Source organism: Misgurnus anguillicaudatus, chromosome 18, assembly GCF_027580225.2.
Source record: "Misgurnus anguillicaudatus chromosome 18, ASM2758022v2, whole genome shotgun sequence".
Lineage (NCBI taxonomy): Eukaryota > Metazoa > Chordata > Actinopteri > Cypriniformes > Cobitidae > Misgurnus > Misgurnus anguillicaudatus.
In genome coordinates, this window is record NC_073354.2 from 27,319,611 (window position 1) to 27,337,536 (window position 17,926).

The 17,926-nt window shown below is 34.1% G+C and overlaps 1 protein-coding gene across 1 annotated transcript in view; it reads right to left on the reverse strand.

The window, feature by feature from the left end:
• Nucleotides 1-17,926, reverse strand: part of adgrf6 (adhesion G protein-coupled receptor F6) — a 99,110-nt gene that overhangs the window by 36,388 nt on the left and 44,796 nt on the right. Inside the window, exons 32-47 of the mRNA XM_073855388.1 lie at nt 12,893-13,039; nt 12,270-12,416; nt 12,015-12,161; nt 9,747-9,881; nt 9,462-9,589; nt 9,006-9,284; nt 8,821-8,916; nt 8,594-8,738; nt 7,411-7,557; nt 5,552-5,701; nt 5,287-5,433; nt 5,000-5,146; nt 4,752-4,898; nt 4,349-4,495; nt 4,044-4,190; nt 3,666-3,812 (exon numbers count right to left, since the gene is read on the reverse strand). Of these exons, the coding sequence (XP_073711489.1) occupies nt 3,666-3,812; nt 4,044-4,190; nt 4,349-4,495; nt 4,752-4,898; nt 5,000-5,146; nt 5,287-5,433; nt 5,552-5,701; nt 7,411-7,557; nt 8,594-8,738; nt 8,821-8,916; nt 9,006-9,284; nt 9,462-9,589; nt 9,747-9,881; nt 12,015-12,161; nt 12,270-12,416; nt 12,893-13,039 (2,403 nt within the window). The remainder of the gene's footprint in view (nt 1-3,665; nt 3,813-4,043; nt 4,191-4,348; nt 4,496-4,751; nt 4,899-4,999; nt 5,147-5,286; nt 5,434-5,551; nt 5,702-7,410; nt 7,558-8,593; nt 8,739-8,820; nt 8,917-9,005; nt 9,285-9,461; nt 9,590-9,746; nt 9,882-12,014; nt 12,162-12,269; nt 12,417-12,892; nt 13,040-17,926) is intronic.

Here is a 17,926-nt window from a genome sequence, read left to right on the forward strand (position 1 = left end):
ATTTTACTTCTCAGCGTGAGAAATAGCTTACACGGTTTGGCGTGTGAGCGTTTGAACTAACAGAAATGCGTGTGTCTCATGGCGAATGCGTGGGACTTGAGAGCCCAGGTTATATCAACATATGTCAAATTACGCTACCCGATATCCACTTAATTTTATAAGTTATAAACATTCATTTAAAATAACTTACAGCGCATGTAGTACGCCTAGATTTGCATTTAAACAAAGGAACTGCAAGGGTGGGAAATAAAACGCCACACGCTGGTGAAAACTTGAAAAACCGGTTCGATTCTCTTGCAGTTCCTTTGTTTAAATAGCATTGGGGGTTTGCAAAGAATTGGCAGACCTGGGGGTGGGTGGTTTTTAATTGTCACTGGTAGCTGCTAAAACTAGCAGCTTAACCATGTGCAATAATTACATTTTGGAATTAACTTCCTTCATGTCGTTTTATTTATTCACTGTAAAAATATTTTCTGAATTTGTAAGTAAAGGTAGCATTAAATTTGTTTTACAATTTTAAATGAATTTTTGCTTTTATTATAATTATAACTTAAATAACTGTAAATATTTATTAAAAATAATATTACATTTTTTTATCAAAAAGACAAATAACTTGATTCTCATTAATAATAGCCATGGAAAACAAACTTCTCATTTTTAAAGCCTCATACAGCTTGTGCCTATGTGCGTTGAACTTGAGAGCGCTTTAAGCGTTTATTGTGTCTTTCAGCACATTACATATATGACCCATTCTGTCTAAATGAGTGGGATGTTTTCAAATACTCTATTAATTAAACATCTAATACGTTTTCTGAGAGTGAAATGATTAATACTAAGATGCGTGTCATGTCAGACATCTTGGTTTCGGTTTAAAAACATGCAGGAATTTGAAAATAAAATGCAGGACTTGCTTGATGTTTAAATAGTTATTAACAGAGATAAAGTTCGGGACTGATTTATGTTAAAAAGTTATTAAGATCAACAAGACTCGCGCTGACTGACAGATCCGAAACGCAACGCACAGACAGGCAAGTACCTGCACTGACAGAATAGTTAAAAGAAAACATCTGTTTTGGCAAGAATTTACGAAAGCATATTAAGCATTAAACTTGCTAAGCTCATTATTAAATATGTCCATAGCCTACAGCGTTTGCGCGAACAGAACGAATTGTTTAAAAAAACTTTCTCATTAATCTTCATCTAAATTAATAAATAATCAGATATTCGTTTATAATTTCAAATAACAGCTCTATTATTTAAAGTCAGTTTTGACTTAGTTCAAAACAAGCAAAATGATTTTAAACAATAAGGTAATTAGAAAGATGTAATATAAATGTTTCAGTTGTTATTTACAATTACAATTTATCTAACTTTTTTATGTTAATTGCAATTCATGTCATAATAATCTTCAGTATAAATTTTGCTTTTAAAATGTTACATTTTCATATTTTTATCTATTTACTTGTTAATTTTATATTCACCTTGACAATGAAGCTGGCTTTAACTTGAAGTAATTAAAAGATGACCGAAGTCATAGAGACACGGAGTTATTAACGAATATTTTATTATCAGAGTGCAGCATTTTATCAAGGGTTTCTGGTCTTGTGTAATTAAATAAAATAAAATAAACTAAAAGGGTAATTTTTTACAGTTGGATTAAAAGACGTTTGATATTAGCAGCGTTTTAAAACTAATTCCAAAACATCTCGCGTTTCTAAATAAGGGACGCGCAGAAAATGTCATTCATGTAATTTTATAGATTACACTCATTCACTTCACACACATATTATACGTGCTTTAAGGGCTTTATAATTTAGCTGTTCCAGTAAACACGTTATGATGTCTGGCCGAATATTTTTTCTGTTATTCGGATGAATTCGTTATTCGTTTTAAAGCCATTATCCGTGCCCTTGCGAATAACGTATTCGGCTTCGGGCACATCCCTAATATATATATTTATTTATTTATGTTTGACGAATGCTTATCAGTACATTACTTTTTGGTTTCTTCAACTTTAAAGATGAATATTCTCCTTTAGAGATGGGCAATTTTTTGCAATAGCACATTATATTCAAAATTTTGAGCTCATAAAAAAGATTTTTCGCTTATTTAAATGACATGTTTATGTTTTTATGCACGTTTAGATTTGGTGCAATTTCCCAAAGGCTTATAATTAGGAAATACACACAACACGCTTAACTTATATTTTCTTATATTTCTACTTATATTCCTACTGTTCAGTAATGCAGAAAAGCGCAACACAACCATGTTAAAGCTATTAAACGTTCAGATGCAAAAATGAACTAAATGTAAAATTAGATAAATTAGTTAATGATATTGCGTAAATGCGCTCGGTCTCTTCAAAGGTCTTCGCGAGTTATTTTGTTATAAGACAGTTATCATATATCACGTCTCTTCTACTGTAAGTACACGGAAAAAAATAAGACAAATGATGCGCGTTTGAGTCGAAATTTTATGAAGAATATGTCACTGTTTATGTAACTGGCAAAGAAAACTTCGCCAACGAAATGTTTGCCAAAAAAACCTGCATTTGTATGACATCAAAGAGTATCTCCTAAACACAGAAAATCCGTGTCATGTTACTTCAATATCATAGAGTATACGCTCAGCATGAAGTCAAGCACACAAATTGTCGTCAGTATGGCCTACATGAAACACGACTGCCATCTACAGGTTTTTGTATTTCCTGCATCCCCCACCGATCCCCCCTTCTGCGGGATCTCGCAGAATTTCGGAAGTACTCGCGCATTCTGCTATCAGAGACGCGCATTTTTAAGGGCCACATCTGTACGCACGACTATAACGAGCCCTTTACACTGTGATGAAGGTGAATTTCATGGAAGATTCATGAAATATATGGTGTTTTGCATGTAAGAGTTTCCGTGATGAAAGCATTGTTGACTCTGATGAGGACTACACTCTAGAGACAATACCACTACCGCATCGTCGACTCGAGGAAAAGCCACGTGATATTTACTCTCGTTTGATTTCTTCGTTTATTCCTTTTTTTGCCTCGTTTGCCTTCGCTGACTGCATATGCAGGTACTGTGAGTTTTGAATGCTTTTTCTCTGCCGTACTTTTGCTCTTCCTAGAGTGCCTCGTGCACGTTCAAATCAATCGAGTGTGTGCATGTGTGGGCAGATCCTGTAGCAACAGGGGTGGTGCCATGGTCATGAGAGAGAGTGATAGTCACGCAAGCCAATCATTTGTTTCGTCCCGAATGGAAATAATTAGCTGTGTTTAAAACAGCCGTGAGAGGTCTACATACACTCGAGTTTTATTCTTTCTTTTTCAGAGTACTTACATTTTAATTATGTATTGGTATATAAAGACAGTTTAAACAAATTTATAAAAAAGTTTTTTTAGATAATTCTAATTTTTAGATAAGGCCTATCCTGCCTTTTACAGAAGTGAAGCAAGATCTCTTAAAAATACTCCTAATGAATCAAATGAATCCCAAACAATCCCAAATTCTGGCTACCCGCCTAAACACATTTTTACCTGCAAAATCAAATTCAAGACCACCAGGAACCCATCGAGTCTGGCCACACTGCATCTATGTGCACTGCAGTCTCGGCGCCATGGGCGGGCACTGGGGGCTTGGCCATGTGTGTTAGTATGTATTACAAATTCAAACACTTACCAATACATGGGTTACTATTACTAACAGTTTCACTCATGTTTGTAACATTATATCCTCTCAAACAAGAGCATGAGTAGTTTCCATTGTAATTCTGACAATATGAGTTTGGTCCACAAACAGAAAATAAGTCGAGACATTCATTAATATCTGAAATGAAAAAATGAGAAATGTATAACCTTATGAGTATAATGTATTTTTCACAGTATGTAAATAATAGCACATCAAACATAGTGTTTTATATTTAGCATAATCGATACCAGCACTGAATTGTTAAGTACAAATAGAAACCAAAGATTCAGAACCTCAACTGTCAGTGATACAAAAAATTTGGTCATTAACGGTTGACAGACAATACACACAAGTAAAGCCTGAACCCACCTGTGCATGTGTTATTGATGCTGATTGTGAGATACGGGAATGTTGCAGTAAATCCATCCAAACATGAGCAACTGTAACTTCCATTTACATTTGTGCAGTTGGAGTTTGGTCCACATACAGATGAATTCACTTTACATTCATCCACATCTGGAAAAGAAACAACACAAGACAAAATAAACTGAATATTTAAAAAAAACCTTCCTGTTTAATAAAACATCTTCAATTGTGACAACATTTTGTCACTTTATCTGATGAACAATATTCAAAAAATATATATATATTATATTACAGTTTTAAACACTTACCAGTACATGGGTTACTATTACTAACAGTTTTATTCATATTTGAAACATTATATCCTCTCAAACAAGAGCACGAGTAGCTTCCATTGATATTCTGACAATATGAGTTTGGTCCACAAATTAAAGATGAGTTGAGACATTCATTGATATCTGAAACTAAACAATTGACAAATTTACCATCACGAGTTTCATGTATTTTTTCACAGTATGTAAACTATAACTAATAATATTCATACGTTTTTTTACTTTAACATTTGTCAATGCCAGCACTGAATTATGTGTACAAACAGAAACCAACAGAAACCTGAATTAAGTACAAACAGAAACCAACTGTCATACGAAAAAAACTTTCTTGGTCATCATTAATGATCGACAGACAATACATAAAAGTGAGATAAGATCTCACCTGTGCATGTGTTATTGATGCTGATGGTGAGATTTGGGAATGTTGCAGTAAATCCATCCAAACATGAGCAATTGTAACCTCCATTTATATTTGTGCAGTTGGAGTTTGGTCCACATACAGATGAATTCACCTGACATTCATCCACATCTGGAAAATAAACAACACAAAATTAACAAAATATAAAAACTAATTAATAAAACACCTATAATTGATACAATTTTGCATTAAGTACCTGATCAAACACTTACCAGTACATGGGTTACTATTACTAACAGTTTCATTCATATTTGTAACATTATATCCTCTCAAACAAGAGCACGAGTAGCTTCCATTGTAATTCTGACAATATGAGTTTGGTCCACAAATTGAAGATGAGTTGAGACATTCATTGATATCTGAAACTAAACAATTTACAAATTTACCGTTATGAGTGTGATGTATTTTTTAGTACAAACAGAAACCAACTGTCATACAAAAAACGATCTTGGTAATTAATGATTGACAGACAATACACAAATGTGAAGCAATAACTCACCTGTGCATGTGTTATTGATGCTGAGGGTGAGATTTGGGAATGTTGCAGTAAATCCATCCAAACATAAGCAACTGTAACCTCCATTTATATTTGTGCAGTTGGAGTTTGGTCCACATACAGATGAATTCAGTAGACATTCATCCACATCTGGAAAATAAACAACACAAAGCAAAATTAACAAAATATATAAAACTAATTAACAAAACATCTATAATTATAACAACTTTACATCAAGTATCTGAAAAACAATAATTTAAACACTTACCAGTACATGGGTTACTATTACTAACAGTTTCATTCATATTTGTAACATTATATCCTCTCAAACAAGAGCATGAGTAGCTTCCATTGTAATTCTGACAATATGAGTTTGGTCCACACACCAAAGATGAGCTGCTGAGACATTCAGGAATATCTGAAATGAAACAATTGAAAAGTTGAACATTATGAGTCTAATGTATTATATATAAACAATAACACAGAATATTCATAGTCTTTCACCTTTAGCACCCACAATACCAGCACGGAATTATGAAGTACAAATAAAGAGTTTGGTTCCAAAACGCGATAAACGCCATTTTTGAAAAAAAAAGAGTTACTACCAAAATCAGTATTATATCAGGTCAGTAGTTAAAAGTAAATTCTTAATTTTACGCAAAATCCAATATCCGCCATGTTATTCTGTCATCTTTTCTCCCTTTTTCCCAAAATGCGATAAACGCCACTCCTCCTTTTTTACAGAACGCAATAAATCCATTCCAGAAATTACAGCCCACCATTCACGCAATGTAAACAAACAATGGCGCGGCGCGTTGAGTACACGGAATCCTAGTTTTCCTCATCTACTTTGTACTTCGTGATAAACAAACAAAACAAAATAATACTTTAATTGCATTGATAAACCTGTGATGGTTTTCTGTGACGGGAAAGAAACGTAAGCCATCAACATCTAATACTCGGGAGACTGACAAGCATCAAGTTTTTCATGCTAACACATTGAACCCAGGGATTATGAAAAACTTTACATTATTTTACTCAAAGTCAATCAAGCAGGCAAAACATTTTACAGCTGATCTCTGTGAAAGACGTTAAGCGACGACGTCAAGTATAACCGCAGCAATGACAGTGTTCTTAATATGACAAAGTAAGTATTTTGATTAATGACATTAATGTTTATTTTTAGTCAGTGTGTACAACTTTCAACTAAATGAATATAAAATGGCAAAGATGAATGCACATTTGGACATTGAATTAATAGATTTCGAGCATTTTGAAACAAAAACTGTCATGGATTTATTGCATTTTGTGGAAAAAATAATTCGTTTTTATAATAAATCTTTGAAAATCAAGTTATGGATTTTAATTTTTTATGTTTTTATAACCTAAAGATGCTATGTGAAAGTTTGTAACAGAAAATAGTGGTTTTTATCTTGTCACTTTCTTGGTATAGAAAACACGTTTTTACCGAAATTTGTCAAAATGGATTTATTGCGTTTTGGAACCAAACTCTTCAAATATAAACCAAAGTTTTAGAACCTCAATTTTCAGTCATACAAAAAACTGTTTTGGTCATTAATGATCATCACACAATTAGAGGACTTCACAGGTCCACTTAGATGCTCGGGTCTAAAAGTTTCACGTGTGCCTCAGACACATGTTAGGTATAATAATAGCGACATCATGTCTCAGGTAATTTAAAATGAATGTTTTTTTTTTGCCAAAAGACCCAAACTATCAGCGTGTGTGCATTGATGTCCTTTTCAAGGTGTTTTTAAATGAAAGCATTATAGTCTGGGACCAGGATAAATCCTTTCCGAGGAACCGCCCCTTAGTGTTTTTACTTTAGCATCAACAACACCAGCACTTTGAAGGGACGGACTTCTAATATTTACCTCAGCTATATCTACGCACGCTATCTCCATACAATCCTTCTTCATGCATGTAAAAGGACTTTGTTGGGAAATATTTGTGGTGTTAATGGATTTGAAGTGAGAGTAATGAATGTGCCAAGAGCATTTTGTTAATATCATAATTTTATTTTTGAAGGTGGTAACGTTTCTGGCTTTTGTATCTGAGGTCTTCATATATTATTATTACTGTCAATTAGAATCAACCAGATCTCACCTGTGCATGTGTTATTAAGGTTGATGGTGAGATTTGGGAATGTTGCTGTAAATCCATCCACACATGAACAACTGTACCCTTCATTTACATTTGTGCAGTATGAGTTCGGACCACATACAGATGAATTCACATAAATTTCATTCACATCTGAAAAAAGAAACAGAAAACAAAATTAACTGAATATTTAAAAAACATTTCCTAATTAAACACCAATACTCTCTTAATTGTAAGGTTAAATTAGATTATTATCTATTATTGTGGAGAATTAATAAAAAAGCCTTTTAAATGTTTTTGCGTTTCTTTTTAGATTGCATTTTAATATTTCAAGATTTTGTGTTGATTTTATCCTGGTGACCACCCTTACTTTGTTGTTCAGTCGCAAATAACAAAAAAAAAAACAAATACAAAATAAACATTAGATAATCAGTCTTTCTGGTGAAACTGTCTGACTAAAGGGGCTTGTTTGTTAAGTGATTTAAAAAACCTTTTATGAACATAAGCATGGCAGGGTCCTGTGCTGAGAATTGGTGCCCAAAACACAGCATATCCTTGTGACAATCAGAATATCCATTTATGAGAGGTTTTCATCTCCCATTGTATCATGGGAAAGATGAGTGAGTGACTGTAAATCGAATTTGCCTTTAACGGTGGCCGACACCTGATATAGTGCACTTTATAGTGGATGAGCAGTTTTGGACACAGCTATAACCCCTGTGTTTCAGTTGTCCTTTGTCTGTTGTTGTTGGTGTAATAGGTTGGTTTTGTTCATGTTCCTCTCTGTGTTCCTTATATGATTAGTGGTACCTGTTTTATATTACTTAAAGAGTGCTTGCATTTGGATCTGCTGTTTCTACCTGCCTCCTTCCATCCAACGTTAGAGATTTTGTAAATTTCCTACCTTAAATATCAACTTTATTTTTGTAAGTGGATGCAAGTGCTAGTGACTTAATTTGGACAACTTTAAAAGTGATTTTCTCCATATTTTATTTTTTTGCATCCTCAGATTCCAGATACATTCCATGTATCTTGGCCAAATATTGTAACAAACTATACATCAATGCAAAGCATATTTATTTTGCTTTCAAATGATGTGTAAATCTCAATTTAAACAAAACATGACTTATGTTTTATGGTCCAGGATCACATTGCAAATATGCACCAGAAAAGCTGAAAATAAAATTACCATTGAATTGACAACCCGGTGATCTGAGATCTGTTCTGAAGGCCCATCTGCCTAAAACATTGACATTGCTGCTGTATTTTAAGCTTGTGAAGTTATCCAGTTTTTCAAAAATTGAGTAGCGTGAGTTGATGTTGTCATAACCAGCCTAAGACAGACATGCAGATATTTCTTCAGTTAGCTATATATAGATAAGACAACTCTTTATTAATTTTTCATAATGTGCATACCTGTACAGGTAAGTGTGATGGGGCAATTGTACCATAGTTTATTAAAACAAATGAGAAATTGCCATTCGAAATCAAAACCACTTGGAAAGATGTTTCCTGTAATTACATAAAAAGTTTTCAATCTTGAATACTACTGACATATTTTGCTATATTTTTACTAGACAAAGGAAAACTGTGTTTCTTACTGTTCCTGAATATGGATAATATCCCACTCTGTCCCATGTTGCAACAAAGACCCACGAAGCAGAAAAGTTGAGGTCAGGGAAGTATTGGTTTATGTCTTGTGTAGCTTGTGTCAGGACACTGCCAGAGGTGTACTGCTGATATGAGATAACACCGCTTAAACGGTTATCAAAATCAGTCCAGAATGGAGCAATGATGTCTTTCCCACCATATCCTGGAAAGCTGTATGGAATGTAGCTGTCCAATGCCGCATCAAAAGTCAAGTGTCCATTGTTGTTAACCTGAAAATTGATTTTTCATCATGAACATAATCCTTACAAATGCAATGTATGGCAGAGTAATGTCATTTATTTGATACTTATTCTTTTATTCACTCAAAAGTAAAGTAAATAGTTATCTGAAGCTATAGATAGATAGTTGAAATTGAAAAATAATATTTGATAATAAGTTTGACTTACATAAATTTGGTTGTATGTGAGTCCAAAAAATATAAATGGTTGCAGGAGGTAAATCACTGCAGAACTTCCATCATCAGAGGGATCATTCACCGTGTCATCAATTCCAAATGGATAAAATGAACCTGTGTCTAAAATAATAAAAAGCATGAAAGAGTAATATATAATAAAGCCATGAAACTAACATATATTGTGCATATGCATCTGTGCAAACCAAAGTTTTTTGGGGGCTAAACTCTGCTTTGAGCATTTATTTACATCATTATGAGATCTGATGTGAGGTCTCACCTGCGCATGTGCTGATGGTAAGATTTGGCAACGTTGCAGTAAATCCATCCAAACATGAGCAACTGTAACCTCCATTTACATTTGTGCAGTTGGAATTTGCACATACAAATGGAGTCACCTGACATTCATCCACATCTGGAAGAGGTATAACACAATACAAAATTAACTAAATATTTAAAAACATTTCCTAATTAAAAACACCTACAACGTGACAACTTTATATCACTTCATGTGATAAACATTTCCTAATCAATTTAACCTCTGAAGATCCTCATCACTGTCACCTGTTCACAATCACCTGCCCTCACTATAAAAGACTTTCTCATTCTGCATCCGGTTTTGTTTATACATGCATCTTAGTAATGCAAAGTCCGATTCATTTCTGCGAACCGGCTCGTTTCGGACAATTCGGCTTATTGAACCGGTTCAAAAAGCCGATTCACCGGTTCCTGACGTCATCAAGAAATGACATCACTACACATTTACTGTATCAATGAAACATTCAAATAAAGTCATTTGTGTCAACACATTAAAACATAAAAAAAGTTGTTTTTGTGAAGGCATAGCTGATTTATTGCCTTTCATTCACAAAAAGTTAGTAATGTTTGTGATCACAGTTTCAATCGTGGATCATAAATAATAAATGCCAGATACAACTGACCAGTTTTGACAAGCCTACAACTTGAATAAAATTCCTAAAAGATACTGATGCACAATTGCGGATGTGTAAGTATAAATAATAAATACACTTGTGTGTTAAACTCATTGGTCTTCCTTAAACAACTACAATATGATTTGCATGCACAATAAATCGTACCAAATCTAAAGCTTTTTAATAAAACAAGCATAAATAAACTAATAAAAAAAAGAAACTTCGTGCATCAGGCTCATTCAAATCCTCGGTGATTCACACACAGTGTCAGCAACTCATCCGTCAGAATCGTCGGCAATCCTCGCCTCGGCAATCATCGACAAACTTCGTTCGGTTCTTTTTGAGTCCGACGTGCTATTTCGGCTGTGTGTCCTGTGTCATCAACCCGGAACCTATGTCCAGTTCGATTTGTGAACCGGATCGACCGGTTACTCCTGAGAATGGGCTCAAAAGAATGATTCGTTCAAGAACCTAACATCACTAATGCATCTCATCAGAGTGTATCGTGGTAACCTGCCTGACTCTCCTAACTCCCTTTATGAAGCTCATCATCATCATCATCCCTCTCTCTCTCTCTCTCTCTCTCTCTCTCTCTCTCTTTCTCTCTCTCAATTGTTGTCGTCATTCATTGACTACTGTCAAGTTAGGGAAAGTGTCTTTTGTTATCTGTGACTCTCAAGATGTGTTTGGAGTTGCTTTTCTGCTTATCATCACCATCACCATTACTACACCCATTCATCTGCTGAATGGTTGTTTGTTTACTGTTTTAATAGATACATCATTGGTTTTACTCCGTTGTCATCTCCACCTGTCTACCATAACTGAAGACCAGACCATAAACTGATAACATGATAACAACAACAGCAGATCCCTTCCAGGAAATGGTGGAGATACTATGCCAAGTACTTCTCCGCACTCCCACAACACCAGTCACAGCACCATCAAATGCTACCGTAGTTGCAGCTCCCATGGCAAACCCGAAGAACTTAAATTAATTTTCGCCTGAAATGGCGACAATTGTAACCGATCGGAGAAGGCTTGGCAGACATCAGAAAGTGCATGGTACAAGGCAGAGGATTTTTTTTCCATACGGGAATGCCAGAGGAACATATTATTCAAAAACATGCTTTTGCCAAGCCATGTTATTTTTTATTTGCTGGAGGAAATAAAAGAGGAGTCACACATTACCAGGTGTTTCAAAACTTCTTGTATACCTTCATCTTTTGTTCTCCAGTTCTTTTCAGTGTACTAAGGCTTTGTTAGCTGATGTCCGTGGTGCTAAACTCAAGCGCCTCAGGCGTTACAACAGTCTCAACTCATCAGCTGTGCTTATTTGTGACTCTGAACTAATTTGCCCTTCTTCTAGTAGATTGCGTTCGTCATCAGGGAAATCAGCAGTTGTGCCTGTGTTATTTAATTTGCGCCTTTTTACCTGCAGATATTAACATTCCCATCTGCGCTTTTTTGGAATTGAGCTCTTGCACTAATTTGCCCCGTTTAGTAATTCTGGCTCTAATTGTGACAAAATAAATCTGGAAGAAAAATACATTTTTCATTTTGCTAAAACCTAGCCATGAAAGTAACAAATTGTCCAGCGCTTCAGCTGTCAATCATACCTGTGCATGGGTTACTGATGTTTATAGGGAGGTTCGGGTCTGTTACATTATATCCACTCATACACGAGCAATTGTAACTCCCATCAGTGTTGATGCAGATTGAGTTTGCACCACAGATCCCAGGAATATTGTAGCATTCATTCACATCTTAAAAAACAAAACAGAAATCAGTATTTTTTTTTATTATGACAAATTGTAAAGATGACAACTTCTTCAATGATTTTCAAAAATACTTATAACTATTCAAAAACATACCAATGCATGGGTTACTGTCACTAATTTTTATATATCCAACACTGACGTCATATCCTTCCCAACAAGAACACGAGTAACTTCCATTGTTGTTGTGACAGTCAGCATTTGGCCCACACACTAATGATGGGTCAAGACATTCATAAATATCTGAAAAAACAAAAATGGGAAATTGTAGGTTAATGTTTTCAAATGATTCAGGCAAAAAATACCCAAAAAATCCAAAGCTTCAGCTGCAGTGGCGGCCGGTGACATATTTTTTGAGGGCGCACGATGCAAAGCTTCGTAGGTCATCATGTGTTTGGTTCGTCATGTCAAAATATGTGTTCATATGAACCACATGCATCATGCCTCTTGTCAAAATAAGTGCCTGCTGCAAACACGTCTTAAGGGTTTATGATAAAAGAGATGCTCACGTTTGTCAGATACTTGCTTAATCTTATGTGTAATCAGAATAGGGTCTTGTTAGTATTTTGTGAATGTGAGCTTCTCTTTTTTCATTAACCCTTTCTATGCCTGTACTGCGCATGATGCACATGGTTCACATGACACTCCGAACACATATTTTGAATTTGCGCCCCTTGGAAGAGAAGTCCCCACCGCCACTGTTCAGCTGTCAATCATACCTATGCATGGGTTAGTGATGTTTATAGGGAGGTTTGGGTCTGTTACATTATATCCACTCATACACCAGCAATCGTAACTCCCATCAGTGTTGTTGCAGATTGAGTTTGGACCACAAATCTCAGGAATCTCAACACATTCATCCACATCTTCAAAAACAAAAACAGTAAATATTTACACATCAAAATGATCCAATATTGTAAAGATGACAACTTCTCTAGTGATTTTCAAAAATACTTATAACTTTCAAAAAACATACCAATGCATGGATTACTGTTACTAATATTGTGAGATACATCAGTGATGTTATATCCTGTCCAACAAGAGCACGAGTAACTTCCATTGTTATTGTGACAGTAAGCGTTCGGCCCACACACTGATGATGGGTCAAGACATTCATAAATATCTGAAAGAAAATAAAAAATTGGTAAATGTATAGGTTAATGTTTACAAATCATTAGATAGTACAAAAAATATCCAATGCTTCAACTGCCAATCATACCTTTGCAACTTATGTTCAAAGTGAATTTATACTGAAGTCCTTTTACATTTGTACAAATTACCCTGTATTTATAGACCACACAAAAATATATCTCTGTCTAAAATAATCTTTTAAAATTAAGTTTTTCTAAAAAAAAATTACTTTCGCCCCTGCTCTTTCCTAATTGTGTCAGTTCAAATGTAATGCAATAAAGAGGCCTACATATATTCAATCAAAACTAAAGTTGAGTAGAGAGTAAAAGTTGCTTATATGCGTGATACTCAGTATAATTACTTAAGTACAGTATTAAAGTACAATTACACAAATACTGTACTTTACAACTCTGGTATTAAAGGATCAAAAGAGGCACAGGTATCAGTGTACAAGATGATATAAAATAATTACCTTCACAATATGCCATGTAAAAATGCCCTGGGCTTTTGAACTCATAGACATAACAGTTTCCAGGACATGCTTTCACAACTGATTGTGTTAAAAACCCACCAGTTGGGTTGTAATAATCCAGTATTGGATCATTTTAACCCAGCAGTTACAAAAACTGTTTAAAACTTAATTACTAACGAAGATAAAACTAACACCACAAACATAAAAACTCAATAAACAGCATTAAATGGAATATTAATTTTAAAATCTACAACTATCTATTATTGAGACATTACACTGTAAAAAATACTTTGCTGCCTTAAATATTTTGTTGAATCAGCTCGGATTTACAAGTCATTTCAACTTACTGTTATTTATCTTGACTAGAGATAAGTTGTTATAACTACATGTGAGTTATTATAACAAAAAAAATTAAGTTGCATTTTCTCAACTATATTTTATAAGTTGTGACAACTCATCTCTGTTGACATGACTTGCAAATCCGAGCCAATTCAACAAACAATGTTAAGGCAGCAAAGTATTTTTTACAGTGTACTTATAGGGAGAGGACATTAAACTTAAATCAGACCTCTTTTTATCATATGATGGTGTTGCTCATCCTTGTAGCTCAACTGAAGAGGAAAAAAAAGATTTATTTCAGACTTTAAAAACTTCTACATACATAGCAAACCACAAGACTATATGGCTACAGTTTTTTATAATTTACTTTATTAGCAACAGTATGTTTCTGTATAATGCCGTAAATGAAATACAGTAAAGTACAGTATTCTTCTCCTACCTGGAAAGTCGTGCTTGTTTCTGTGAAATTATGTGTTTCCACAACACATGCATGCATAAGCAGAATAGCCATAACAAATCCTGATAGGTATCTCATTAATGTCCTTGTATCTACAAAATTTTAAAATTAGACTTTATTTAGACACACTGCTCACTGTTAGACAAACCAAATATTTACAAACAGACAATACTTAAACATAGTAAGTACAAGCTTTAATGTAAATATGGAAAAATGGTAATACTTTACAATAAGGTTGTATTTGTTAACAATTAGGCAATGCATTAGCTAACATGAACTAGCAATGAACAATACTTCTACTGCATTTATTAATCTTTGTTAATTACAGCATTTACTAATACATTTAAAAAATCAAGCATTGTAACTGTTAACATTAGCTAATGCACCTAACATGAATAACTGCATTGACATTAACAAGAATTACGGAAAACTTTGTTTGTTCATGTTAGTTAGTGCATTTACTAATGTTAATTAATACAACCTTATTGTAAAGTGTTATTCGAAAAGATGAACAGCTTGATCTTACAGTATTTTAACGATACTTTAGTATGTCAAACTTAAGTGACCAAAGAGGATACATAACTGAAAACAGTAAAATAAACTATCGTAAATTGTAAAAAAAAATTACAATCAGTAAATAATATTCATTACTTGTGAAGTAACAGTAACATAAAAACAAACAATTTGAACTTGTTTTCATAAGTTACATAAACCCATAACTAGTCAAAGAGTAGGTTGAATTGACCTGCATAACTATAAAACTTTTTGCATCAGTTTACAGTTTTTAGTTTATGTTGTGTGCTGAATCTACAGTGTAAAAAATGTTACAGACTCTTAAAAATGCTGGATTATTTTCAACCCAGCACTTGGTCAAAAAGGAACAAACCCAAATAAGCAACTGCACTCTAAAAATGCTGGGTTGATTTTAACCCAGGGTTGGGTCGCTATTGGACAGAACACACTGTCGGGTTAAAATGACCCAAATGCTGGGTTGTTTTAACACAAATGCTGGGTTATTGTCAATCAACCATGTTGAAACAACCCAGCATTTGGGTTAAAATAACCCAGCAGTTGGTTCATTTTAACCTAGCAGTGTGTTCTGTCCAATAGTGACCCAACCCTGGGATAAAAACAACACAGCATTGAGTGGGTTGTTACTTAACCAGTGCTGTGCTGTTTCCACCCAAAATGATGGGTTGTTTTAACTCATTATTCAGTCATAAATAAACATTTTTAGGGGTTAATTTACCCCCCCCCCCAAACAAGAAAGAAAAATAATATTACTGTATAAATACAGAGCAATTTAATAAAATAACTAATAAAAGCCGTATATTTACAGGGATTGACCTGAAAAGTAGTTGTATTTTATGTATTTTCACATAATTTATCTGTTTTATAACAATTATTAACAGTAATATTCTGTAATTTAATGAATTAGGACTGTAAAAGATTCTCTGTATTTTTACGGTTTTTGTATGTAATTTTGAAAAACATTTTTTTACCGTAATTTGACGGAATTTCTCTGGCCACTTTGCTGCCAGAGATTTACCGTTTTTTTACGGATTTTGTTTACAGTGTAGTGTTTTTTAAAGACTGTGAACAGAAAAAATATTTAACAGTTTTCTTCTCAAGGTATAGGACTCGTCAATCCACCAAAACATTTAATTAGTGTTGTCATTAACTCAACCTCAACTCATGTCAATCTAAATCAATTTTTTACATGAAATTAGAGTTCAATTAAAGGAAAAATATGAAGAATGTTAATTTACCTTTAGTGGCCATTTTCTCATTCAAATATGCAAATCAACACAACTTAGCACATCTCTTCAGGAAATGAATTTTGGCTCATCCACACATCTGTATTTCGTCTGTAAAAAAATGCTTGTTATAGTACAATAACTTAAGCTGTCAGGTATAATGATAGCAAAAACGAATGATTTAATTAAGAACACATGGTAATCCTTGTAATACAGTTAAGATGCCTATATTTACAGTAGTTTTCATAAAAATGAGACTGTACAGTACACAATCAAACACATAAATTATGATTTAGAAAGATACTTTACCAAAATATATTAACATTTCCAATAAGTTTACAAACAACAACATTAGTGGATCTGCTGTGCCTTTAGCCAAGATGTATACAGTTACATACAGTAAAGGCACATCAACTCATATTTATAAAGGACAGATCCCACCTGAAGGCAATTCTCCTTATTTCTATGAATGTTTATAAAAATGCAGCATATTTGTGTTTTGCATTTTTAAGAAGAAACAGAAATTGAATTGTCATTTTTAACTTTACCCTGGACTCTGATGTGATACTCTGAACTTCAATGTTACCTGACGTCACTGAGAATTAGTTTGACTTGTCAATTATTCATTTTAAAAACATCCCCCTTTATGACATGTGTTATGTAGGTGCCACCCTTCTTTAAAAAAAAAAAAAGTATTGTTTCAAAATTACCTAATAAAATCTCTTTGAATGAGAAATGTTTTTAACTCATTCCCCACCAGCATTTTTTTAAAAAATTGTCAGCCAGCGCCAGCATTTTTCATGATTTTCACAAAAGTTTAATGCCTTCCAGAAAATTTTCTTCTTTAAATATATAAACATACAATATATCAAATGAAAGAACGGACCCTTTGCTTAAAAAAAAAAACGTTTCATCCTAACTACATTATTTATATTTTTATCACCTCTCAAATATGGGCAGGCTTCTTCAAAAACACAAATCTTTGACCCGTGACCACCTACGGAACCAGTTTAATTTGCTTACCCGTTCACATACCCGATATATATATATATCAAGGGACAAGCCAGGAGGGTTTTTCACCTAGGGTTTTTTCATCCCCTGGAGAGTCCGCCACCTTTGGTTTAACAATTGTGAACAGCGCGATATAAATAAAATTGAATTGAATTGAATTGAGCAAAAAGCTGAGATAATAAAACTTTTGCAAAGGACCATTGATAGAGATCAGATGCAGAGCGATCTTTAAAACATACACAGAGTTATTTCTCTTTCACGTGAGACGTTACTTCCTGGTTGTAAAAGTTCCAGAAGTGGATAATAGCGGTATTGCGGAATGCCGGAAATTCTCGTCATTGGCAGGGAAGCGTTTTCTCTTAATTGACGAGATAACTCATCAATGGCAGGGAAAGAGTTAAAAGGTTTTTAAACGACACTATTCCAAAACTCCTAAATTCGCTACAATAGTAACCAACCATTCATGCGAGACTTTATAGAACTGCACAATGAGAACAGTGAAGAGCAGCCCTAGTGGAGCTTACACCAACCCATTCACTGCAATGCATAGCAGTAGCATAGCATAGACCACGTCCAGTCAGCATAA